The sequence below is a fragment of the Notamacropus eugenii genome, chromosome 1, assembly GCF_028372415.1.
Source record: "Notamacropus eugenii isolate mMacEug1 chromosome 1, mMacEug1.pri_v2, whole genome shotgun sequence".
Lineage (NCBI taxonomy): Eukaryota > Metazoa > Chordata > Mammalia > Diprotodontia > Macropodidae > Notamacropus > Notamacropus eugenii.
In genome coordinates this window covers 23,975,910-24,003,364 of record NC_092872.1, presented here as the reverse complement: position 1 = coordinate 24,003,364, position 27,455 = coordinate 23,975,910, and the positions used below count along the sequence as shown (strand labels likewise).

At 40.7% G+C, this 27,455-nt stretch overlaps 1 protein-coding gene across 6 annotated transcripts in view; it reads left to right on the top strand.

Moving 5' to 3' along the window:
- Positions 1 to 27,455, top strand: part of ADAMTSL1 (ADAMTS like 1) — a 1,091,970-nt gene that overhangs the window by 1,037,573 nt on the left and 26,942 nt on the right. For all 6 annotated transcript variants that reach the window (XM_072655697.1, XM_072655722.1, XM_072655679.1 and 3 more), the window contains 2 exons: positions 300 to 479; positions 3,398 to 3,532. In XM_072655697.1, coding sequence (XP_072511798.1) covers positions 300 to 479; positions 3,398 to 3,532 — 315 coding nt within the window. The remainder of the gene's footprint in view (positions 1 to 299; positions 480 to 3,397; positions 3,533 to 27,455) is intronic.

Genomic DNA, 27,455 nt, shown 5'->3' with positions numbered 1-27,455 from the left:
CAGACAGACAGATAGATAGATACTTTATGTATATGTTGTTTCTAACTTTTCACTTCAGTTTCCTCACGGTTAAGGAATTCACCCCTACCCCGTTAGTTCTTTGTTGAAGTAAATACCATGCCAGCATTTTAAAATAATCTAGTGAGAAGTTGAAGGCATATTGAAGTCAAAGGAATGACTCTGCACAAGCAATCGGGTATATCGAGTGCAAGCTCTCTCTGGCTGGGTGACCTTGAATGCCTCCTTGTTCACGTGCTCTGCATTCTATGTTCATGAGTTTATTTTTTTTTTCTTCCTAGGTGTGCCTGAAGTAGAAGTCACTTGGTTCAGGAACAGAAGCAAACTGGCTCCCCTTCACCACCTGCACGACAGCTCCCTGTCGATTACAAATGTCTCCTTTTCTGATCAGGGGCTCTATTCCTGCAGGGCAGTCAATCTTCATGGAGAAGTGACCGAAAATACCCAGCTAGTGATCCTAGGTAAACAGCTCCAAGGTTAACTGCCTGTGGACAGGATTTCAGTTGAAAGTCTCCACACCAGCTGCCCCTCCCTCTCTCCCTGCTCTCAGCAAACACAGTCTGTGTAACTTAAACTTCCCCTACCTTTTCCCTCGTCCTGGAGAATCAAGGGACAGAAAGAATTTAAATATATGATTTTGCAGTCATAAGATTTGGAATGTCAAGAAACAGAGACTCATGCTCAGCCATCTTAGACTAACAACATTTGCCAAATCGCATACAAATCGTTAGGGCATCCTCATTCCCACAAAGATGACGTGGGTATAGATGATGCGCAGCCAAATGCTGGCTTGAGTTTCCATCTTTATCTTCCCCAGTGAAAAATGAAGCTACACACATAAGTGCTTTTGGATGGACTATCTGGGCAGGATTATACAGTTTTATACCCAGAGGGACAAAGGGAGTTAGAGCCCCTTCCAAATACACCAGTCAAGAATAGGTCAGATGAAGCTAATCAAGATCCCTTCAGAGTTAGAGGCTGCACTCATGGACATATCAGTCACCTTGTCTCTATGTCCCCATTCCTGTTCTGGCTCAAAGTGCTGATTAAATCAGCCTGCCTCACATTCTGATCATCAGCCTGACATCAATTCATGTCTAGGACCTACTAGAATTGTCATGTAAACTCCAAATATAACACACTTGCACTTATCCATGGGAAAGAGAGCCACACAAATGGTCTCACATTTACACACATACTAAGTTAATTCTTCAAGTATCTGTTTTGCCACAATTTCATTGGTTTGGGGGGGATTCTCCTTTCACTAACACAAATTACAGCCTTTCTGTAACTTAATAGATGGTCAGGAGCTGATGCAACTAAAATATTCATAACCAGGCAGTCCACCTGGCAATGAGGCTCTCTAGATCTAAGCCAGGCTGGCTCTTTGGATGACGGATGGATAGATGAATGGACAGACAGACAGACTCTATCACTGGGTCTTTATTCAACTTGGTAACACCTAACAAGCTTGCTCTACCAGCAAAGTCTTTAAGAATTCAGAAGCACCTCCACGCCATAGTAAAGTCTTAAAAAGTTTTACTAAAGAGCTATACCTGTGTGCCTACCCACATACAAATGGGCTATTATTAGAATGGAAATAATTTAGTAAGAGAAAGAAATTATTTAGGCTTTATTTTCACCAAAGTGCTGGTGTGAAGTCTCTGTTCACTCTGGCTTCCAAAAGACTACTCATGGTAACTCACCAAGTGCCCCAGTTGGGTTTGCAGCTCACCAGTGACTATATAAGCCCCAAATCATCTCAGAGTAACAATAACTCAGTTCAGTGAAGGATGAAGTTTATTTTGTGTTCAGTTTCACTGGGCTGAGCTTCTAGCCGGACGATTGGACTCAAAAAGCTGTTGTTGAGCCCAGAGCCTGGGTGGGACCATTACCCCTCACTGATTTATTGTACTTACGGATGGAGTTTTCCTCCCTCATAACATTTCGCCATCACTTTCTACTAATGGAGAGATGAAAGATTAACCAGGGTGTGTAGCTAGCTGCTACTGTAGACCTGGTAATGAAGTGTGTACATTCTGTGAACTTGTGTTTAGCACTTCGGTGCCATTGAAAAGCGGGTGAAAAGACTGCTTGGGGAATGTTACTTCTTCCCCACTTTAATCAAATCTGACGGAAAATTGCTATTTAAATTCTCACTCCGGGGCTTTTTTTTTTTTTTATCAGAAGTAACCTTGCTTTACTGATCACAGTTCATTCATTATTCCAGGCACTTTCTGAATATAAGAAGTGGTTTCATTTTCTTTTTTTAATCATTTAAAACGTTTAATTTTTTTTAAGTGGAATATTTTTTCCCAAAAAGCTGAGACCTAGTGCCAACTATGGAGACTCAAGAGGTTTGTTTGTAGTCTAATAACACAGACCTACATTCATTCAGCAAACATTTATTGAGGGCTTGCTGTGAGCTCCATAGGTATAGGGCAAGAGACTGGACATAGAAGAAGCGTGTGGTATGGCTTTCATCATAAGAACATAAAACCATCTTAAAGCTTACAATGGCACTAAGACTTGTGGGACACCCTGTATTTCAAAGAATAATTTAAGGACAGGAGAACTTAGACTTAGCTTGATCATACCATTGACTGACATGTGGAATTCAGAGCATTTTTTAGATTAATAAATAGGACCTTGGAAAGCATCTAATTCAGCCTCCTCATTTGATAGAGACATTGAATGGTTAAGTCACTTCCCCTTGGTCACTCATCTGTTAGTTACAAAGCAAACTTTATTTCATTTCAGCTAAAGTTTGTTAAATACTTAACTATGCTAGATGCTGAGGAGACAAAGACAACTCAGTCATTTCTCAAGGAACTTACATTCTACTGAGGGAAAGGGTAGGACACGAACACAGTAAATTATAATACAAGGTAAGGTATGATGAGGGCAGAGATCTAAACAATGTGCTGCAAGAAAATTTGAGCAAAGAGGATGTTCCTGGCATGAAAGCAGCTCACTCAAATGCCTACAGGTGGGAAATGGGAAGATGGCTACTGAATAGGTTTATAAAGGGAGCTTTTTGCTTATAAACTCTGCAAGATCCTCAAAATACGGTTTGATTGACAAAAACTCAATTTGTGTTTTCAGAAACACATTTTTGGCGCAAAGTAAGCAACATCTGTACATATACCCAATTCTCAGGAGCAGATTTGTTTTTTCAGGCATAGTATATTAAGCCTGTAACTCAGATCTCAACCCCAATGGAAATATGGATGTCTCCTCTAGAGAGATGCCTCTCAGAAGCCAACAACAGAAATACCTGACCTTTTAATACTTAACCTCTTCCTCTTCCCCACCATTCCTAAATGTAGTAGATTTTTATGTTTTAGCCAGCTCTGATTCTTCATTTCCCTGGTCACAGATCCACCCCATCCCCCTTCTCAAGTGGAAGACATGAAGGCCCTGCTTTCAGCCAATGGACCCAACCTTCCCTCTGTGCTGACTTCTCCTCTGGGAACACAGCTGGTCCTGAGTCCTGGGAATTCTGCCATCCTTGGTGAGTAGTCCAGTTTTCTGAAGCTCTTGGAACAATTCCAGGGCTAGATTGAATTTATGGAAAGGGGGACTGTGTACAGGCAGGAGGGAAGGAGGCAGCAACAGTAGGGTAGCAGGAAATCCTCACATTGCCTAGAGAATACAGACTCACCCAGTGGAAACTCTTGCTAATTTTCCATGAGATGTAGGGGCAATTCTCAGTCTGGCCTTTCAATTTGTCTAGATTCCAATACAACTTTGCTCGGACTCCAACGTGAGTTTCTACCTTCTAAGGTTCCCTCAGAGTAAGGGGCTACTTTGACCACAATGTGAAAACTATTCCTACTTTTCAGGTCAAGAATAATCTAAGCATTATTAGCTTGTAAATAACCCTCCCCATTTCTCACTGACCTCCCCTCCTCTAGGATAATGCTAGATAATGCTAGGATAATTTGCAACACCACAGATAAAAATATATGGACTCCTGATTAGAGGAGCCTATGTCCTGCCTTTCTTGGAACACTCAATGTGATCTCCCTCTTATGAGAAACTCAGTAGCCTCCCAGAGTTCTTAAAGCTCTCTGAACTGAAAGAGATGTGGCACCACAGGGCAGGCCATTCTACTACTTTGCTAATTATTTTCCATTTCTGAGCCTTCACTGGCACTGGCTATGTTGACGTGTTTCTCATTCAACTTGGACCCTCTCAGATCTCATGACCTGCTCGAAAGGGGAGGAGGATGAAATCTTCTTAGACTTTTCTTCAAGCCTCGAGAGTTCCTAAGCTTGTCCACATGTTTTCCGATGGGTATGAAGGGGGAATAGGACTCTCTCAGAATTTTTGAGAACCTTGAAAAACAACAACCCACTGAAATGAGAATCTCCACTCTACCATTATATTTGGGGTCATCACTAGAATGCAGTGAGACAGCATTCTAGTGGTAAAAGCTACGTTCGGTTTTCTAATCTCAGACCTGTAGGAACTATACACATGTCATATTCTCACAAATTTCCCTTTCTTAGATGTAACAATACCTACCCTAGAAGCATGAGAAGGAATACTTCCTCTGAAGTTAGAAGTCTTAGAAGACCTCATTTTACAGACTAACAGTAATTAAGTGACTTACTGAGGGTTACATAGAGTCTGGATTTGAACTCAGGTCTTACAGGTCCAAGCTGTATCCACTGTGCCACCAGATGCCTCCCTTCCAGCTTAATATCAAAATCTATGATAACCTTCATTCCCCACCAGCCAGGCCCTCTGTGGCTAGATACCCAGTTATACACATAAATGGGAATCTAATGATGTGGTCACAGACCAAGCATTACTAAGGCACAACTAGAAAACATCACATTCAGTTTTCCATTTTCACTGAAATTAATGGTGAGTCTCCAAGATGCATCTAGAAAAAAAAAACAATTTTTAAAATTGTGCTTTGTACAGTAAAGTAATATTAAGTAATAATAACTTTAATTTATGGAGGACTTTAAGGTTGAGAAAACATTTTCTTCTAAAACAAGCCCATGAAGTAGGTAATCTATGCATTATTTACACCCATTTTATAGATGACAAAACTGAGGCCAAAAGAGGGAATGTGTTCGCTGTTGGTCACACAGCTAGTAATGTCAAAGCAAAATAAGAACCCAGGTGCCCAGAGCTCATTCCATTTTGATACATGCCTCCCTGTGCAGATCTGCTTTATTTTCCATAATGGTTACAAACTTGGCATTAGCTGCTGGATTTGTCATTTGAGTCAGAATCCACATAAAAGCATACAGTTGCACATTTCATTTAGACTGAAGATAGCAAATCCACTTTTTAATTACCCCTATTTCAGAATCATGTATACATGAAAGAATTCTTTGATTCCACACTTCCCAGGACAGGGTTCACCACAAACCTAATTGCACAGGGACGGGGTGAGGTGTTTCTGTGTTTCCATGTTTCCATTTCCCTTTCTGGAGGTTCAGTCACTATCAGTGACCACTATGGCACCATTTAGTCCCCTGGAAAAATGAACATATGCACACTGTCCAAAATAGTTTTACTTTCTGTCTCCCACATTCTGGAATAATATGTTGTCTCCTGCTAGCCACGGGCAATAAGAGTTTATTGTGGTTTATGTGGTGACATTCCAATGCTGCTTTATAACCCTTTCTTTCCTTACTCTGGTGTTTAAATCTAATAGTTAAGGGACATCTTAATACCCTAATCTGTAGTCAGCCCTGCTCCATGAAAACGAGACAGTGAGTCAGTCTCCATAAAAAACCCTGCATGCAAGTACCTGAGAGGAATGGACTCCTGCAGGGAATGTCACCACGTCTCCATGATTTTACACACAGGCCATGATCTATATGCTGTGTGAGAATAGACTGGGAGATGATGTCAGGTCACAGTTCTTTGAATACCTTCGGTGATTCAAGATGTACCCAAGACTTCGTTATTACGTTCTTGGGGAGTGGGGAGGCTCCAAGGATGGGGAAGATTTGCATAGGCATAAATGCTCCATTTGGAGAAAATGGTGTGAACAGAGGAAAAGAGAACAGGTCTCTGCACAAGCGCACCAGAGACAGGAATTAGATGACTGGCTGAAGTGGACAACCCATGTAAGGAAATACAGGAAGTCAGAATTAGAAAGCTAATTTCTAACTGGGGCCCCTTTACGGTCTTGAATACCAGTCTATGGATTGGGAGGTTTATTTCCTGACCAGTGATGAACCATTGAAGATTATGCAGAAAAGAGATGATTGATGTTCAAGGGAATGCAATCTGGTATACAGAATGGACTGGAGCACAGAGGGAAGAGAACAATGGAAATCAGTTTAAAGGATCGTAGGTTTTCGAACTTGCATAACAGATGGGAGAGAGCATCATATAACAATGATGGCTAGCATCTGTATATTTTAAGATTTGCAACTTCCTATACATGTTATCTCATTTGATCCTTACAAAAACACTACAATATAGGTGCTACTATTATTCTCATTTTACAGATGAGGACATCTAGCACCTCACCTGACTTGCCCAGGGCCATACACCTAGTAAGTATATGTGGTACAGTTTGAACTCAGGGCTCCCTGACTCCAAGTCCAGTGCTCCATTTAGAAAGAAAAGTGAACTTGGAGTCAGGACAGACCAGAGTCTAAGTCCTGCCTCTGATCCTTAACTAGATTTGTCTATGAATGTCCATGAATAAGTCAAATCTCTCTGAGCTTGTTTACTCATCTATAAAAGAGAGAATAATTACTCCTGTAGAACCCTTATCATGAAGTTGCTGTGAAATTCAAAGAACCATAGATTGGAATGAGATGACCTGTGTCCAAATCTGGGCTCTACGTAAAAGACACTGGGGGGAAAAAATCACATAACTTCCCTGGGTCTCTGTTTCTTCATCTCTAAATTGAGAGGGTTGGACCAGATGCTCTCCAAGGTCCCTTCCAGCTTTAAATCTAAGCTACCATAATCTAATGTTTTATAAATCTTAAAGTACTACTCAAATGACATCTATTGTTATTATCTATTCCAAGCCTCTCATTTTATTACTGAGGAAACAGAGGCTCACAGAAGTCCAATAACTTGCCTCAGATCTGTGTCTTAGAAAATGCGTTTTTGGAAGTTACAGGGAGTTTGGATTAAAGAATTGAAGACAAAAGGATCAATTCAGAGGTTATGGGAATACCATTAGGGTGGTAAGTGTTCACAGAAAGAAGACAATGTATGAAAATCCTCCTCCCATGTGGAAAATGCATCTTTAGCAACCACTCTTGGAGTCCAGTCTTTCAACCAATTTAGATCCAATTGCCTTCTCCTCTCATCCATATCTCTCCATGGGCTCCACAAGAATAGCATGAAATACTTTATGAAAAGCTTGGCTAAAGTCTAGGCAAACTACATTCTCAACATTCTCCTGCTCTACTAGTTTAGTAATCTTGTCCAAAGAGGAAATAAGGTTACTCTGGCATGATGCTGGCTCTTTGTTATCATTCTATATCTATTCTATAGTTATCATATCTAAATGTTCCACAACCATCTTTTAAATGAGCTGTTCTAGAATTTTCCCAGGAATTGAAGTCAAGCTCACCATCCAACAGTCTGACTCTCTGTTCCCTTCCTTGTTTTGGTGAAATTTGGACATTTGTCCTTTTCTCCTCTCATGGTCATTGTTTATGTTCTTTCACATATCACTGACAAGAGGCTCGGCAATAATACGTGCCAGTTCATTTCCTAACTAAAGTTGGAATTTATATGGGCCAAGTAACTCAAACTTAGAGAGTGGCTGTATGTTCCATATCAACTCCCTGTTAGTCATTTGTGCTTTGTCATTTCCGGCACAGAGGTCATCCTCCTTGGCATAGAAACAATAAGTGAGCAGCTCTGGCTTCCTCTCTTGTCAATTATTACATCATCCTCCCCGTGTAGAAGTTCTGTCTTTCTCTTCCTTTTTCTCCCAATGTTGCTTTTTTAAAAAAAAAATTATATTTTAAACATTTTGTTTTTAAATTTTGAATTCCAAATTCCCTGCTTTCCACTTCTTCCCCACTTACTGAGAACACAAGCAAAATAATAACTAGATATGTGAAATCACACCAAACATATTTCCATGTAAGCCACATCGCACAAAAAAAGCAAAAGAAAAAAGAAAACGAGAAAATTATGTTTCCATTGTCACTGAGTTCATCAGTTCTCTCTCTGGAAGTGGATAACCTTTTTCTTCATCATGAATGCTTTGGAATTATTTTGGATGATTATTTTGATCAGAGTAGTCAAGTCTTTCACAGTTGACCATCATTACAATATCGCTGTTACTGTGCATAATGATCTCCCATTTCTTCTCACTTTACTTTGCATCAGGTCATATAGATCTTCCCCCTTATTTTCTGAAACCACCCCCTCATCATTTCTTATAGCACACTAGTGCTCCATCACAATCATATACCTCAAGCTGTTCAACTGATGAGAATCCTCTCAATTTTCAATTTTTTGCCACCACAAAAAGAGCTTATATATATATATATATATATATATATATATATATATGTAAATATATATGTGTGTATGTACATATATATTATATATTGCTGGGTCAAAGGCTATGCACAGCTTTATGGTTTTTTGGGCATAGTTCTAAATTGTTCTCCAGAATTATGAGATTAGTTCACCACACCACCAACAACTTATTAATGTACCTATTCTCTAGCATTTGTCATTTCTGATAGGAGTTGTTTTAATTTGCCTTTTTAATGTCATTATAGATAGCTTTGATTTCTTCTTCTGAAAGCCACCTATTCATATCCTTAGACCATTTATCAATTGGGGAATGGCTCTTATTTTTATCAGTTTTACTCAGTTCCATATATATATGTATGTGTGTGTGCGTGTATTTGAGAAATGAGGAATTTATCAGAGAAACTTACTATTAAACAAATTATATTACTTCATTGTCTATGGTACTTTTTAGCAAAATGTAGTTTGCCTGATTATCTCTTTTAATTAGGTTGATTTTTGCTTTTGATTTGTATGAGATCAGTCATCACCAACTGCACCCAATGTCACCAAAGGGTCCCCTGTAATCTCTTTCTGACAAGTTGTCTGACCCTCTGACCATCTTTGGACTGAGAGCTCCTGAGCCTGCTGCTGCTGCCACCATTATAATCACCTACAGAGCCTGTTGGTACTGCACCTTATGCTGTGGCATTATATAGTTCTTGGATGTGGAGAGTACTCCAGGCTGACTCCCACCATGGTTCACAGTCTCTCTTGCCAACCTCATGAGTTGTCTTAGACTGGAAAAATGTCTCACCCTGGCCTTTTGTTGGCTCTGCCCTTCCAAAATTTGATTTGAGGCATCATTTTAAAGTTGTTTGGAGAGGAATATTGGCAGAGTTCAGCTGGGTTGCCTCTGATCTGCCATCTTGCCCCAATGTTCCTTTTTTAAATTTTTTGTTGTCTTTAGCTTCCCTCACCAGGCTGAGCTCTTTTTGAGTTTTAGCATTTCTGACACAATTCTTACCATGCCAGACTTAGATTCATCCTCTGTTACTTGGGCTTGTTTCCATCTTCTGTACATTTATTTTTTTAATCTAAGTTGGCTGATGGGTTTCCTGTGCTTCCATATAGGTCTCTTCAGAAAAATCCAACCTTTTCTCCTCATTAAACTTGTTTCCTTTGTGTCTACAGAATTTTACTCTTCAACATTTTCCATCCCTCTTGGGCTGGCATGCACTGCCTCTTGCGTCTGTGGGATCCTATCTATCTATCTTTCCTCTGAACCCACTGAAATCTATTTTCCCAATTTTTAGATACATGTTAGATTTTACCCAGATTTCCTCTCCTCTGTCACAAATTCTATGAAAGAGTGATCATTTCCATCCAAGGTTCCCATTTTCCTCTGCCCATCCCCCAGAAAACAGTTCTCCTTTTCTAATAAGAAGCATATTCAGAATAGCATTTCAATTGTTGGCTCTTACAAACTTATGAAGGATGAAATTATCACAGAAGCACCCTATGCCTGTATTTACAGTTTTTCCCCCAAATCCTTATCTACTGCCTAATTGTCTCCAAGTAGTCTGTAGTAGACCCCCGTGACAAAGTTACTTCTGTTCCTGCACTGACTTTTACCTAAATATTCTCTGCAGGGTTTTTCTCCTCTGGTTCTTCTATTTCCTTAAATGAGCATAACTTCTTAATATACAACCATCTAGCTCCCCCTTTTACTTACTCTCTTTCTTTTGGATAAATTATACTCACAGAGATGTGGTCTACCATTGGGTTTCATCCCATCAAGTCTCAGAAATATCACATAGTAGGTGCTTAATAAATACTCTTCAAACAGAATTAATTGGTACCTGGAGATTTTGTTCTCTTTTTGTTGACTTGTCCCAATGCCAATATTATTTCCTCCAGCATGGCTTCTAAGGCTTTGGGTCAACCAAATCTTGAAACCCAGACTTCAAGAACCACATGCTATTCCAGCATCACCATCATTGTAGCACGTATTTCTGGCACGATTTGAGGTTTACAAAGCACTTTCCTCACAACTCATTGAGAATACTCTCCACATCCAAGACGTATGTAATGCCACAGCTGGAAGGACCATTTTTTAAGCCAATAAAGCCTAGGATTACATTGATGGAGGGAGCTCTTGGTAAGGAATTACCCTGTACTGCCCCTGCCACTCAAAGTCTTAGAGAATTGCTTGGGGCACTGAAAAGTTAAATGACCTGTCAAGGGTCACACGGTCAATATGTAGCAGAAACAGGACTGGAATCTGGGTCTATCTAATTTTGAGGTCATCATGCTGCTTCCATGGAGATGACTTTAGGCATCATCTATTCTGAACCCCTCATTTTACATGTAAGAAAAACTGAGGCCCAAAGAGGGGAAGGGAATTGATTAGAATGGCTAATGGTCATGCCAGGACAAAAACCAAGATACCATCTATATACCATGACATGTTTTTTCCCATTTTTTCACTGCTTTGGACTTTTTTGACCAAGGTTCAATCTCCTCAAAGAAAATGCTAAGATGTAACCATCCCAAAATGAAAAAACCAAGTCACATCAGAGAGAAGATGGATTGCTTTCTGGCTTGCTAGCCATCTTTGTTGCAGAGAATCCACTTCTGTAAAATTGTTGAACCCTGGTGGCTAGAGTGTCCAAAACATTTCATCCTTCTTAACTGAGTTTTTATAGAAGGTGCCACATAGGATTCTCACAGGATAAGGAGGAATGGATAAGTTGTAATCTGTACTAGTGGAGGGTAACCATATTCTTGAGTTCCTGGATTGATTGAAGCAGTCAAGGCTATAAATCAGTTTACTTCCCTTCCTGTAGGGACAGAAACCAGGACATCTTATAGCAGATGGTACTAAATAGAGACAGAAAATGCTATGTTTTTAGGTGAGAGAGCCATTCTCCTCAGGTTGCCTTCACTGTCTGTTTTAATAAGCAAACCAATCAGCAGCCTGCCAGGAGAAATAACTGCAGTATGCACATGTCATGCTGGCTACATAGAATGCCAAATGGTACAAGCCACTCTCCTGCCATGTGATTTACAGGAAGGAGAGAAATTCATGCAGTCATTGAGCACTGAGTTTGCTGAGTAAAGCCTTTCAGTGAAAGGAGCTTATTGTGGCTGGACTCTCTCCCCAGTTGGGGGTTCGAGGGGTCAGAGCCAACATATACAACAGGCTCACTCAACAGTATCAACAAACTCCCCAGGGCAACGCGCCCAATTGGATCCAAGACATTCCATGTATAACAACTTCACTTGCAGCACACCCAGCCAGCAGTGAGGGAGAGACAGTGAGACTGAGTCCCACATCCAGGAAACTCAGTCTTGGAGGGTTTAGTTCATGCTGGCCAGAATGCCTTCTGGTCATTTCCTTAAGCAATACTGAAAGGGCTCCAATTTGCATAGCTCTTGGGGGCCTGGAGGTAAATTCTGCAAGGTATCTGCTAACCCAGCAGCAGATAATTTTGTTGTCCTGAGAGATTAGGCAAAAAGGTAAAATTATATTGTTTTCCCTATCCAAAGTTGAGGTTGTAGCCTTGGACTCCCCTACGCCAGAAGTGTGCTAGCAAAAACTCTGTGGCTAGGTAGAACGTGCCCAGACCCACAGTCCCAGGGTACGTCCTCAAGAAGGAAAACAAAGTAGGAGACCCCTTAAAATGTGCTCTTTGCTACCACAGGAGAAGGAATAGCAGAAAAACACTGAAACACACATTTAAAAACCATAATTAAATGTGTAATGAACTAAGAATTTTAAATTTGGGAAGGATCTTAGAGCTCATCTAGTCTCAACTTATCCTTCTCTAAAAAAATAAAATAAAACAGGGCTGGGGGAGAGGAAGTGTGTGAGCTATTTGTATGCATACCATAAAATAACTAAGATCAAACACTGTATGTAAGTTCCATGGGTCCTTCAGACACTTTAAAACATTCAGTGGAATCACTAACACATTAAGAATTGTATGCAAAAAAATCTTAAGAGTTAAGAACACTGAGTAAATCTAGCAAGATAAAAATGAATCGGGATAAACATAAAGTCGTATATTATTGGACATTTTTGACTGGAAATCCCATAAGCATTCTAAACTCAACATGTATAAAAATGGATTAATTATCTTTCCTCCCAAACCCAGCCCTTCTCCTCATGTCCCTGCTTTATGTCAAAGAAAAATTCCTTTGCTCATCCAGGTTCACAAAATTAGAGCCATCATCAACTCTTTGCTAGAGGATTTTATCAGCTCTCACACCAATGATTTCGATAATCTCCTAATTGGGCTCCTTGCCTTTAGTCACTACACTGTCCAACCCATCCACCACACAGCTGCCCCAACGATAAAATACAACCTCACTTTGACATTTAAAGCCCTTCACAACCTGGTTGCAGCCTATCTTTCCAGGCGTATTATACACCACTCCCTTTCCTGAATTCTATGTTTGAGCCAAATTGGTCTACTTGTTCTTTGCACATAACTTCCCATCTTCATCAGTCCTTATGCTAGCATCTTCCCCCTCCTCCCTATCTAAAATGTATTCCCTCTTTACCTCTGCCTCTTAGGATCCCTACCATTCTTCAGTGCTCACCTGCATGAAGCTTTCCTTCCCCCACCCCCTAAAGTTCTCTTGTATCTATTTTGGTTATATTTATCATTTATTTAAATGTGTCTATGGGACCCTTGTGGTCCACCTGGCCAATCTCAGACTGGAAGAATGGGTGTAATCACCACAGGCGGTAATGGTGCCTTGAGCTCATGCCATTGGAAGTTGGTTAAAGAAACTAGGAAAGCAGAGCCTTGAGAAGATAAGACTCAGGTAGGGACGTAATATTGTTGCTGCTTTCAAATATCTGAAGAGTTCTCATGTGAATGAGGGGTTACACGTGTTCTGCCCAGCTCCAGGAGACACAACCTGGAGCAATGGGAAGGAAGTCTTAGGGAAATGTACTAATGATAGAAGGAAAAATTTTCTAAGAATTAGATCTATCAAAAAATAGAATGAGTTGTCTTAGGAAATAGTGATTTTCCTCTCATCAGAGTTCTTTATACAAAGGTCCGATAACCGTTTATTGGGTATATTATCAGAGAGATTTTTGGGGGGTAATAGGTTGAACAAAGACGCTCCTTCTAACTCTGAAATTATGTGATCTGAAAACAGGAGCATTTAGGAAATTAGGCCATCAACATGAAATCCTTTTGGTTTATTTGTATGTGAAGTACCATGGCTCAGAAGAACCTTCAAGTCAGCATTTTGTTCTGCAAAATCTTATTTGATAATTGGGACAGCTAGGTGGTGCAGTGGCTAGAGCACCAGTGCAGGAGTCAGGAGGATTTGAGTTCAAATCTCACCTCAGACACTTGACACTCACTAGCTGTGTGACCACAGGCAAGTCATTTAACCCCAATTGCCTCATCCTGGGTCATCTCCAGGCATCCTGATGAATATCTGGTCACTGGATGCAGACGGCTCTGGAGGAGAAGTGAGAATGGTGACCTGCACAGTCCTCGCTCACTCAAAAACAAAGTCAAGTGCAACTCATGTTATCATTTCTCTGCTGGCATGGTCTTCTTCGGCAACGAAGAACAAATGCACACATTTGGTAATTGAATGTCACGTATTTATATTTCAGTAATGAGGGAAAGAGGGGGAAATTTTTCAAGCATGACAATAGACATGTCATTGTTACTCTTAACTATGTTTGTACTTAGAAAAAATATGAGAGAGAGAGAGAGAGAGAGAGAGAGAGAGAGAGAGAGACTAATCAGAGACCAGTTTAATGCTAGTTGAAGATGTGAGATAGATTTTGTAGCATATTAGAAAGTGATATTGAGCCCCATCTCTTAGGGCATTTTAGTCTGGCATTCATAGCCTGCCATGCTATGGCCCCAATCTACTTCTAGGCTCTTATCTTCTACAACACAAACCAATGCAAACCCTACACTCAACCATAATTGGTTTCATGGTTCCCATAGTACCTCATATGTGTTTTCCTCTCCCTGCTTTTACTGTTCTCCCTCCCTTCTATTTTCTAAATCCTGCTTATTTTTCAAATCTCAGTTCAAGTCCTGCAAACTCTATAAAACCTCCCCCTGAACTCCTATAAAACCCACTGAGACAGAAATAGGAATTTTAGTGATGGGAAAGTTCAGTTTGCTAGGTAGTGAGGGAAGGTAGAGGACAATCCACCCCAAAGGGGTGCAGTCATATCAAGAAAGAGGCAAGACACTCTTCAGAGTCAGCAGTATGGCTGATGACTCCCAAGCCCAGAAAACAGGCAAAAGGAGGAGAGCTGGCAGGAAGGGGAATATGGCAGTTGTACAATGCAGTCTGAGGAAGGAGCCAGAACTCTCAAATGGTGCAGTATGGTACAGAGCTGAGGGAGAACCAAGAGGTGAAGGCAGAGGTCTTCAGTGGAACAGAAGTACCCGCAGCCTATTATAAGCATCCTTGGACAAAGCCAAGTCATCCCACCCTAATTACAGCTCTGAAAACCCATCCTTTTAAAAGAGGTATTGTTAGCTATCATTTTTATGTGTGTCTTGTCTCCTCAACTAGAACATATGCTTCTTGACAGTAGGCCAAATAGTAGGTACTCAGTAAATGTCTGTCAATGGTGATAATGATTTTAAATGAAACCATGTGTCTGGGGTTTGGATCAGATGTCCTGCCAAAGTATTTCTATCTCTAAGCTCTAGTATGGCACAGGTTTAATTATCTATTACCTCCACTTTCATTTCTCATCTCAGTCTGTCCATTTCTAAAATATCTGAGTATGTGTTGGATGAGGGTGTGTCTTGAGCCCATTTACAGAGGAGGGAGGTGACATTTGAGGAGTATCTTGTGCCACCTAGGTTAGAAAGACATTTTTCACTGCAAAAGGCTAGCTGATCATTTCTTCCTTTCCAAAGAAAAATGTGAGAACATGGAGGTCACTATTAACTCTCAAAGGTTATGTCAAAAGCAATAAGAGTTGGAGGCCTACCCTGCTGAAAACCTGCAGAAAGGGGATACTGGAACCTAGGTATAGTGATACAAAGAGAACACAGAGGGTAAGAGAATAGCAAAGTACCTGATCATTTATTTTCAAAATGCTGAGGCACATATGGGCATGTTTCTTCATCCATACTAGAAGAATAAATTTCTATGACATGATAATAATGCATTTTAAGATTCCCCGAAGCTTCTAGCCCCAGCCACAGTGTGCTTTGTAACTAAGCAGAAAACCATCTTCCTTTATCAATGTGTGGCCAAGTGTTTGGGGGTATGGGTTGCTCATATCTGTACTTTGTTACTGGTTGTTTTTGCTTTGTTTTTTAAACAAAATGCACCCTGGAGAAGAGAAATTCTAGAGGGGTTGTAGGAAGCACTATAACACTCAGTATAAAATCAAATAAGTATCTTGGACAGCATTTATGAGGAAGCCACAGGAAGACATGCAGAAGTTTTCTTGGAATTGCACTCACATCCATAAATTTTGAAAGACACCAGCGCAGGAGTGACACTTAAAATAGTTGGCCACTGAAGTCAGGGCAGTAAATTTTCCCCGCTCAGCCACTGTTCAGGGCCTTCACTGATATTCAGACAAAATCTTCTTTTAAAAAGATCCAGATAGCCTGGAAGTAGAGATCTTGAGAAAAATTACTTGCACTTGCTCTATCTTTTGTGAATTTTTGGTGCAAAGATATGATTCCCAGGCTCAAATGCCTTCCTCAGAATGTCCAGCTAGAATGTGGTGAGGGATTTGCTATCAGGGAAACCAGGTAGGTACTGAGATACCATCCAAGGAGAAATGAGGAATTCCATGCCCCTGTTCCCCAGGCATCTGTTGCCAGCCCTGAGCAAACATGAATTCTCATTTTGAAATGATGGCAGAGCCAGTTATGATGGCATATCAAAAGTTAATTGTAGTAGAGAAAGTATGGTTATGAGGAAAAGTATGACAAATTTTGTAAAAGGAAAGATAGATGGTTAGTTGCTGAGACCTCAGGTTGGGGCTTCAAGCTGTTGAATGGGTGGGGTGGAGGGAAGGATTTTGTTTTCCCCAGAGTATAAATTCATCTCTGAAGTTTTAGATCCTCTTCCTCCTTTGTCATCATTTTCTACTTTATGCTTTCCCAAAGAGCTCTACAACAAAAACTTAACAGCCATTTTGATTATGGATACAGTAACAAATACAATTATAAATGTTTCCTGAGTACCCACTGTGTTGGCACTATGTGCCAATACTCTGCCAAGCCTGTGTGGAAATTACAGAAGAAACCTAAGAAATGGATAGACCTGGACCTCGTTGTCTAGATGCAGATAAAACTGATGTACATGAAACACAGTTAAAGTCCAACATAAGATAGTTTATAACCAAGAGAAAAGCAAGTTGGTACTGATACTAGGAATTTTAAAAATAGCGAGATTAAGGAACAGAGAGTGGTGGGAGAAAGCTTTATGAAGGAGTTGGAACTTAAGCTGAGTGTTGAAGGATAGATGAAATTTAAGCTCAGAAGACAGGGGAAAGCATCTTGGGAAACAGCAAAAGCATGAAAGCAGGAAGCCTGGTATGTGTGAGAAACATTGATGAGAGTAACCTGGCTAGCGTACAGGGACCAAACTTTCCTCTCTTTTTTTGGTAATTCACATTTTTCTGGGCTTTAATGACTACAAAGCACCTTCCTCACAACAACCCTATGAGGTAAGTCAGTCAAGTACCAGTGTTCCTGTTTTACAGATGAGGAAATTGAGACTCAATCTGAAAGATCAGAGCTGGTCCTTAAAATCCAGGTAGGACTCCTGATTCATTATTAATCTTTCCATTGTGCCAGCAGAGGGCTAACTTGGAAAGAGCTGGCTTCATTGTTAACATAAAAAGTTACAAATAATGGGACCAGTGAATGAAACTTCCAACCACAACTTAGCATTTTCTTCCATTATGAATGTAGGCAACAAAAGAAGGGGTCTGTAGGCTTCACTAGATAGCCCAAGGAGTGGGTCCATGGCACAAAATAAGGTTAGGTACTCCTGTAGTAGGGAAAGCTAATGCAAAAGAGGAATGGGCTATGGATAGGTTCTTTGGTTTAGGTAAAGGATTGGGGAACCTGCAGACCCCAAGGCCACATGTAAGTCCTCTAGGTCCTCAAGTGTGGCCCTGTGACTGAATCCAAACTTCAGGACCTAGAAGGCCACGTATGGCCTTGGGGTCTGCAAGTTTCCCAACCCTGGAAACTTTAGGAAATCCCAGGAATAGCAAGTAGAAATATAGAGGAGCAGATTGTTACACCCTTTACAGGGGCAATGATGGTGGCAGTACCATTTTTATTATAAGGAGGCAGACAAGGAGCATGTGGAATGGCAGAGCCAACAGCAAAGGCCAGTGGTCCACAGGGTACAATGGCAAGCAGGATGGATGAAAATAAAATGGCAGGGGGTGTCTAGCAAGTGGGCCCGATGACACCCATCGTAATCAGGAAAAGCATGTGCCACTCCTATGAGCACCTATATGTTTGCAGGATGTTGTAGGCAGTTTTCCCTGGCACAAGGAGCTTATTATTTGAGAATGCATTTACCGGTGACTTTTGCTAAGAAAGGAACTGAGTATAAAACTCTGTTTCAAGCAGATTTCTCTTCTTCAATTTTTCTTGCATTTACACTTAACTAATCAACATCTTCTTTATAAAAGACCTTCACCTGCTGAAGACAATTATGAAGTCATCTTTCCTAAGTCACATAAGCTATCACTATGGGTCTATCACAAGTCCCAAAGTTCCCCAGCCTTGAAGACTAACTCATCTGGTCTATTTGTCTTGAATTCTGGGTGTGTACCCCAGAAAAACCCTTTGAGGAGGACAATCATAATTCCATTTGAGGATCACACACCTAAATATGGGATGGAGGAGAGTTAAGCCTCTGAATGAGAATTACAGGGCTGTGGTGCGTTGAGCTTTCAGTTTTCAGTTTCACTATAAATAGAACACACACACACACACACACACACACACACACACACACACTTATATGTCAGCTAAGTGGCACAGTAGATACAATGCTGAGCCTGGAGTCAGGAAGACTCATCTTCCTGAGTTCAAATCGGGCCCCAGACACTAGCTGTGTGAACCTGGGCAAGTCACTTAAGCCCGTTTGCCTTGGTTTCCTCATCTGTAAAAATGAGCTGGAGAAGGAAATGGCAAACCACTCCAGTATCTTTGCCAAGAAAGCCCCAAATGGGATCATGAAGAGTTGGATATGATTGAAATGACAGAACGTGTGCGTGTGTGTGTGTATGCATACTTATACACACACTCCTCATAAGTCAAATCAATTAGCATTTATCAAGTGTCTACAGTCATAAAATCACAGAGTTGGAAGAGACCGCAGAGGCCATCTAGCCACACCTGGATAAGAATTCCTTTTATTACACACCAGACAAGTGGCCCACCGGCCTTTGCTTGAAAACCTTTAATGAAACAGAACTAATTATCTCCTGAGTCGGGGTATTCTGTTTTTGGATAGCACTATTAGGAGATTTTCCCTCGTAATTTCCAGCTATCAATGCTGGCTTTTCCCCCTTGGACTAAACAGAATACATCTCATCTCTTTCATACACTGTTCTTCAGATTTTCAAAACAGTGCACTCTATCCCATATTACTTGGTTATCTCATCAGTCTCCATGGGTTCGAAGAGCCCTTCAAGAAAGATGATTCTCGTATTTATATTTCCATCCCTAGCCTCTCTCCAGTCCTGCATCACCAGCTGCCTTCTGGACATCTCTTACAGGACATCTCATAGGCATCTCAAACTCAGTATATCCCAAACATAATTCGTTGTCTTTCAGCAAAAAGTTTCCCTTCTGAACTTTGCTCTTAACTGCCAAGGACTCTACTATCTTCCTGTTCACCTAGGCTCACTTCATCATCATCGTTGACTCCTCTCTCACTCTACATATCCAATCCACTGCCTAATCATATTATTTCTACCTTTACAGCATTTTTCATGAGATCTGAAAGAAAAATTCATTCATTCTGTGCATTTCACAGCTGAGAAACTGAGTCCCTGAAAGAACAAGTGAACTGCCAGAGTTATTCACAGTTTGGATTAGCATCAGGGCTATAACACAAGCATTCTTTCAGCCTAAAACCACTACTTCCATCCTAGGGAAGAAGGAAGGGAGGCAGGAAGGAACAGGGTACTCTCCCAATCCATACACAAACCAAGCAATTCACCCAAGGTTACACAGCATTGGCAGGGATGGGGGTCTTCCACCTCTTGCCAAAGGTCACATCCTAGGCTTTGCTACTAATTCACTTAGGATAGTTTCATCATTGGTAAAGTGAGAATTAGACTAAGCAATGTCTAAGTTTTCCAGCCCTAACATTTTGTATTTATTTGAGTCGACTACTACTAATCTATAAATCTAGACTAATAAGAGCATATAAGGTGTTGCTTCTTTAGAGTTCAAAGTCTCCTTTATCCTTCTTCTCATGATTGTAACTTGAAAGGTACATAGCCTGCCAAACTTTACTCCAAAAAATGTCGCTCTTGGAAGATCCCTACCTTGCAAAGAAAAAACTCTGAAAAGCAGTTATCATTATAGATTTCACCATTCCACTATTAGCAGTGCCTGCTCAGAAGTAAGGCGCTCTGGATCGCTCTTGTTGTCAAGGAGATAAGACCGAAAATTCATGGAATATGCTCCCTGAAGCCTGGCAGAGACAGCAGTGTCTAACTCTTTTGAAGTAGCATCAAGGAGCATAAACTGGCAGAGCCCTCCATGCGTGCATGTTGTCTGGCCAGCTCCCTGAGCTCAAAAGAAGGAATTAAGGAAAGAATAAAGGCATTTCTCTAGATAGACTAAAGGCTGCATCTCTCCATCCATCCATCTGCAGATCTCTCAGTTGTACTACATCTAAGTGAGGCTCATAGGGTAAGAAGTCCTAGGATCATAGGGTTTGGGAGAGAAGGAACCTTTAAAGTCATTGGTCCAGCCCCTTCCTTTTACAGGATGGTCCAGAGAGGCTTGCCCAAGGTTACAGAGGTAGTCAATAGCAGACCTGGAATTCAAACACAGGTCCTCTAACTCATGTCACAGGCTCAAAGGCTCATAAATAAAGAGCTTGAAGGGAGTTCAGAAACACCATCCAATCCAATCTGTCAGTTTACAAATGAGGAAACTGAGGCCCAAGAAAATTAAGTAAAGATTTATCCAAGGTCACAATGGTACCACGTAGCAGAGATAGGATTAAATTCAGGTCCTCTGATTTGAGGACTTTGAAGAGACTGACTTGATTCTGGGGTCCCTGAAATTCTACATCATCCATGGTCGGTCAAGGAAAGTTTCATCAAATTTTACACTGTAGAATATTCCAAATTCCCTAAGCAAAGTGCCAGAAACAGCCCATTCTACTTGAAAGGCATTAGGGCCAATGCTTCTCTGGGACAAGTCCAGACCGAAATCAAAAGAACACTTACAAAGAAACTTTAGTGACTAGCCACAAACCTTTCCTTGATCCTTTGTTTTCCTCACTTGTAAAATGGGAACGTTGTTCTGACAACCTCTAAGATCCCTTCTATCTCTAGATCATAAGAACCTCAGTTGAGCCAACCTTTGCCACCATGATTCTGAACCCTCCAATGCAGATAGTCATTCAGATGGTTCCCACCAGCTCCTTACGATAAAAGGCATGGCCAGATGGATGTACCTTCTCTCATCCCCAGCTTCAGCCAACAAATTGTGCCATCATATGTAGCTCTCTAGCTCTTCCAGGTGTTGGGGAAGTCTCTTAGGCTGAAGACTAAAACCATCTCTGAACCATAAAAGTAGCTACAGCTGTCTGCATGTCAGGTTTCTGTCAGATGCTCTCTCCAGGTCTGCAGGATTTTTGACCTCCTCTCCCTAGGATGTCTCTGTTTATGAGTCTTCGACAAATTGCACATTCTCCAGTATCAGCTGCCAAAGCCAGACCCTGGCTGCCAGGACACCTCATTAGGCAGACAGAAGTCAGACAGCAGCATCTTTATACACGCTCTCCCCCAGGCCTATTCTACCCTTCCCCTCTCCCCACCCCAAGCCCCTGCTACCAACGGGCCCTTCTTCTCCAGTTCCTTTCCTCTCCCTGCCTTGCATGTTATTTTCTTTACTTGGTTGGGAAGTTCCTTGAACACAGGAGTCTCATGACTCAAGAGACACATATCGGCTTAATAAATACAAGGCCTTCCTGCATCCCCAGCAGCCCTGACCCTTGTAGCTTCCTCTGGCATTCCTCATCAGCCTCTGCTCCTTCCTGTGACTTGTTGGTGAACTCTGGGTTCTGCAATGCTGCCTCTCAGGACACCTGCTAGGAATATTAGCCATTCTTCATCCCAGCTGCTGGGCTGCAGCAGCTCAGGTTTAACAAAGGAGACAGGGCTAGGAATGTGTCAGGGTTTTTTTGGTTTGGTTTGGTTTTTTTAAGAAGGGTTTTTGGTGGGATGTTTCATGGATCATATTGGGAAGTTTTCTCTACTCAAGCACTCTTTCTGACTTGAGCCAAGAAAACAAGTAAGCTTTTTCAGGAAAAAAAAAATGGATATTTTCTAACTTTTTTATATTTCCCTGTGGCTAGAAAGTAAGTGCCTCTATTTCTCCCAAGAGAAGAGAATTTAAAAAGTCAAATATCAGCTGTTTCCAATATGCTGAGGTGCCTACCCTTGTGATTAATAATATTATAGACCACTTAGCATATGCTGTGATGAAATAATTAAATATAACTTCCCCTAGAGACTTTAGATCCTAAGGATATATATAAAATCAGAAGAAAGACAGATAGAAAGAGACAGAGTCTGAGAAAGAATGAATATATGAGAGGTTCAGCATATAGGAGGGACTTTAGAAGTCAATAACTTGCCATAAATCACACAGGTAGTAAACAGGAGAAACAAGATTCAAACTTCTTCTCTTTAACTCTAGATCCATAATTCTGGTGTACCACAAAGTGGGGGGGGGGGGGGAGAGAGAGAGAGAGAGAGAGAGAGAGAGAGAGAGAGAGAGAGAGAGAGAGAGAGAGAGAGAGATGGAGGGAGAGAGAAAGAGAAAGGAGTGGGAAAGAGAGGGAGAGAGAGAGGGAGAGGGAGAGAGAAGAAAGAAGGAGAAAGGGAGGGAGAAAGGAAAAGAGAGAGAAAGAGATGTACACAATGCCAAATGTTGACCCTGAACCCTCCTCATATGTACCATAGATATGTCCGCAGCCTGCAGCTCATTTAAAGCTATCCAGTCACTAGACTGAAATTCCTCCCTCCAGAATCACAAAAGATGCTACCAGATCTTTCTCTGGAAGACAGCCAGCAAGTCTCCTTGCCATTAGTGGAAACACCTGCCACTTTGCAAGAGGGCAGGGTTGACCCAAGCCCTGTAAACCCAAAATTTGAAAGGTTGTTTTTAATGCTCATTTTTTAAGTTACATTTTTGTTGGGGAAGGGAGAAGAAAGGAGAACTCTACAGATTAGTGGCAGAATCAGAATCTTAAGATTGGATGAAGCCTCGAAGGTCACTTAGTTCCACCCCTCCTTGAACTCAAGTCTGTTCAGCAACATCCTGGACAAGAATGATCCCACCCTCTGTTAAGGTGCTCCAGTGAAAGCCCTCTCCATCCTGAGACTACTCCATGCATGAATGGCTCTCATTAGTAGAGAGCTTTTCATTAGATCAAACTGAAGTCTGACTCTCTGCAACTTCCACTCCCAATTCTGTGCTGTGGAACCAAGAAGAACACATCGAGTCCCTGTTCTCCATAACAACTTTATCCCTACAAAAGTGGAGAAAGCAATGAGAGTAACTGCTATTGGGCACCTTATCCTTCCCAGCATGGAGGAACTGACCACTGAAATAGAAATAATGGGAACCTGAGGAGAAAGTACTGATTATAACTTAGAATCTGTGATGGGCAAAAGACGAAAAGTATGACAGGTCCTAGATCTGGGGAGATCAGATTTCTGGGTTTTTATTTTTATTGATATATTTTTCATTTCTAAATATATCCTCCATTTTCTCCTTCCTTGAGAGTCAACCCCTGTAACAAATAACAAAAAAATGGGGAAGTTCATTCCAAAAAGCTAACCAATCTATCAACCAAGTCCATGAGTATGGCATTTCTGTAAGCTAGTCTTCTACTTCTGTAAAGAAAGGGGACACATTTTCTAATCTCTTCTTGAGGCCAAGCTACATCATTAAAATTTCACAGCATTAAGCTCCAGTTTTTATTCTTATTTTCTCCATTTCCAATGTTGTCTTTGTGAATATTGCTTTCCTAGTTTGACTTACTTTACTTTGTATAAGTTCGAAGTAGTCTTCATGTTTTTTTCCTTATGGTGTTGTTTCTTCCAAACTGATAAATCTTCAAAAGATTTTGTAGAACAGGAAAGATCCAGCAGGACTTAAAAAGAGCTTCTACTTTTCAAAATTGGGGAGAAAGAAGGAAACAAGCATTTGTTAAGCACTTAATGTATACCAGACACTGTGTTTCTATCTCATTTGATCCTCACAATAGCCTTGGGAGATGAAAGCTATTCTTATTCTCATTTTACAGATGAAGAAACTGAGTCAGAGGTTAAACAACTTGCCCAGGCTTACACAGCTACTAAGTATCTGAGTCTGGATTTGAGCTCAGATCTTCCTGACTTCAGGCCCAAGATTCTATCCACTGTACCACCTAGCTGCCTCTCCTAAAGAGTGGAGAGAAGAGAGTTTGCAAAATAAAATCCTAGAACGCATTATTAAAGGGATGGCTAGTAAACATCTAGAAGAAAAAGTGGCTATTACAAAGTACCAAGTATAATTTAGCTCTGTTATAGCAAAGCACTTAGTATGGTCTCTCATCCTAGACAAAAATTGTAGACAAAATGGAAAAATGTTGATTGGACAATAGCACAGTTAAGAAGAACCAGAGCTTTCAGAGTGGCCAAACACAGAATTATTTAACAGTTCAAATTCCACTTGGAAGGACATCACAGATGGAATATGTCTGTGGCCATGAGCTATGGAGCCTCTTTGTCAGTGACTGGAAGACAAGGATAGGCGGCACACATAAAATTTTCAGATAATACCAAGTTACTCTCATATTGAATGACAATCAAAACCAAATCAAATCAAATCAAACAGAGATTAAGGTAAAAATATTACAACTGGCTTAAAAATCTACTTAGAATTAAAACGTGGTATGAACAAGGAAGTATGGACAGTTCATCTAAAAAAGAAGGGGTGAGGGAGCAGGGCATTAATGGACTCCAAGCTCAGTCTGCCTTAACTGTGTACCAAGAAAGCTAATGCAGTTTTAGGCTTCATAGAGATGCACAGTCTCCCAGATGAGAGGTTATTGGCCTGCTATCCCCTCCTTTAGTGAGATTGTTTCTGAAGAAATCTATTCTGTTCTTTGCAATAAATTTTTGGAAGGACATCCAAAGGATAAGTTTTGGAAAAGCCAAAGGAAAGCAATCAAAATGATAAAGCACCTTGAGGTCATACCATATGAGGACTCGTTGGAGAAACTAGGACCTGGGGATGTCGGGATTAGCCTGGAGAAGAGGGGACATCAGAGTGGTTTTCATATGTGAAGGGTATTCACGCAAAACTAAGGTTATACTTGTTCTTGATCAGAGAGGGAAGAACCAGGAACGAGATCTGGAATAGGTCACAATTGAGCAGACTTGGTCTTGATAAAACTCCCTGACAATGAGAGCTATCCAAAAGTAGAATGATCTTTGGAGGTAACAGGCTACCTGTTACCTAGAGGTATTCAAATTTTAAGAGATTTATTGTGGATGTAATTTTTGTTCGTGGCCTCTGAATTCCCTTCTAACTCAGAGATTTTGTGATAGCCTTGTCAAATCCTTTGTTTCCCCAGTACTTGCACAATGCTTGGCAGTTGTTTATAGTTGCTGTTGTTATGGTGGTTGCTGCAGCTGCTGCTGTTACTGTTGTATGGTTGTTGTGTAGTCCTGTCTGACTCTTCATGACCCATTTGGGTTTTCTTGACAAAGATACTGCAGTGGTTTGCAGTTTCCTTCTCCAGCTCATTTTACAGATGAGGAAACTGAGGCAAACTGGGGTAAGTGACTTGACCAGAGTCACATAGCTTGTAAGTGTCTGAGGCTTAATTTGAACTCATCTTCCTGATTCCAGACCCAGCTCTCTGTCTGTTGCTCCACCTATCTGCCCATGCCTGGCTCATAGTAAGAACTCAATAAAAACTTATTAGTGGTAAAGACATATCACTTGCTAAAGTCTTCTTTTCTTTGAGCTGAACATCCTCATCAGTTACTCTTTTGTTTAAGAAAGGTCAGAAGGACTTTAGAATTTTAGAATAACTCTAAGTCAGATGCATTTATTCTCGATCGATATTCCTCTGAACACCTGGTATTCGAACTAATTCTTTCATTCCTTTCATGATAAGATACAGATTAAGTTCCCCCAACAAATACCCCACAGTCCCAAGACTTTATTGCCTCCCTAGTCAATGGAAGAGGCAGAAAAGCAGAGCATTTGGGGAATGGAAAATAAGCTTTTATAGTTAGTTCCCCACTTCTTGGAATGTTTTAAAATTTTCTTTGGCCATGAGTGCCTGAGGATAGTCTTTGCACCTGGTTATTTGACCACATTATTGGGAGGTCTGAGAGACCAGAGTGAAAGTTAAAGTTGCTTGTCTTCTCCCAATAATTTCTTAGGTCTGGTTGTTCAATGGGTTAATCATATTTTCCATAAGTTTCCTATTCCTTGCCAACTCCTACTCATGTTAATTTAGTTATATCTCTGAGAGCCTTTGTCATCACAAGGGGATGAACCTCAAAGAATAAGCACGACAGGTAACCTACACTGGCTTCTTGCTTTCATTCACTGTTCTCCAAGGCCACATGGATGGATTTCTCTGTGCACCACATACCCAACAGAACAGAGTCCTCAATAAATTATAAATGACTGAGTGGATATCTTCCAGTTATGTAAAATTAAATTAAGGAAAGGGCTCCCAGACTGAGAGTTCCAATTACCAAGCTTCATCCCGAAACGTATCATTTTTTATGGTGAGTTTCAACTTCATGAAAATACAAAGTTATAATGCAAATGCTGACAGGCCCAGGGCCAGCTCGTGAAACAAGAATTCCATGTATTTAATATCCATCATACTTTCTCTTCCTTTAAAGAGCATTAAAATATATGAAAACACAGGATTCTTTTTTCATCCTTTTCATATTCTTTTATCCCATTTTCAAGCCATTCTCCCACTCCAGTCCTCCTCTTTTTTCTACTCATTTTTTTCAAATTTTATTTCTATTTATACATTTTGTTTTTAAATTACTTTTGTTTTCAAATATAGCCCTATTCCCTCTTTGACCAGAGCTATCTGTCATGAAGGTGGGATGGGAGGAGGTGGGGAAGCAGTTCAGAAGAAGTAACCACTCATCTACCAAGTCTACCGGTATATGAATTGTTCCATACTGATAGTCTGCCTACCACCACTGTGAAAAAGAACAAATAAATATGCATTTTCTCATCTCTTCTTCAGGGCCACGCTTAGTTATCATGGTTACACAATATTCACTGTGAGACGTTTTCACTTACATTGTTATATTCACTGCTTTCCTAGTTCTGCTGGCTTGACGTTAGCAGTTCATATAACTTCCTATGCTTCTCTGAATTTGTCATATTAGTCATTTCTTACTATATAGCCTAAGCTTTTAATTTATTTACTTTTTCCCCATGTAACTTCTCAAACTCAGCTCCTCTTTTTCAGTATTAGTAGACTAGTTGCCTCTGTGAGATGGGAAGAAAGGGAGAAAAAGAAATCATGACCAGTTCCTTCTGTTTGGCATGGTTAAATAAGGGTTCAGCACCAACTGCAGTTAAATAAGGGCTCAGGATCAACTGTGGTTAAAATATTGAAATATCATTTGAGGACAAACTAGAGTCATATGTAGGCCACCATGAAAC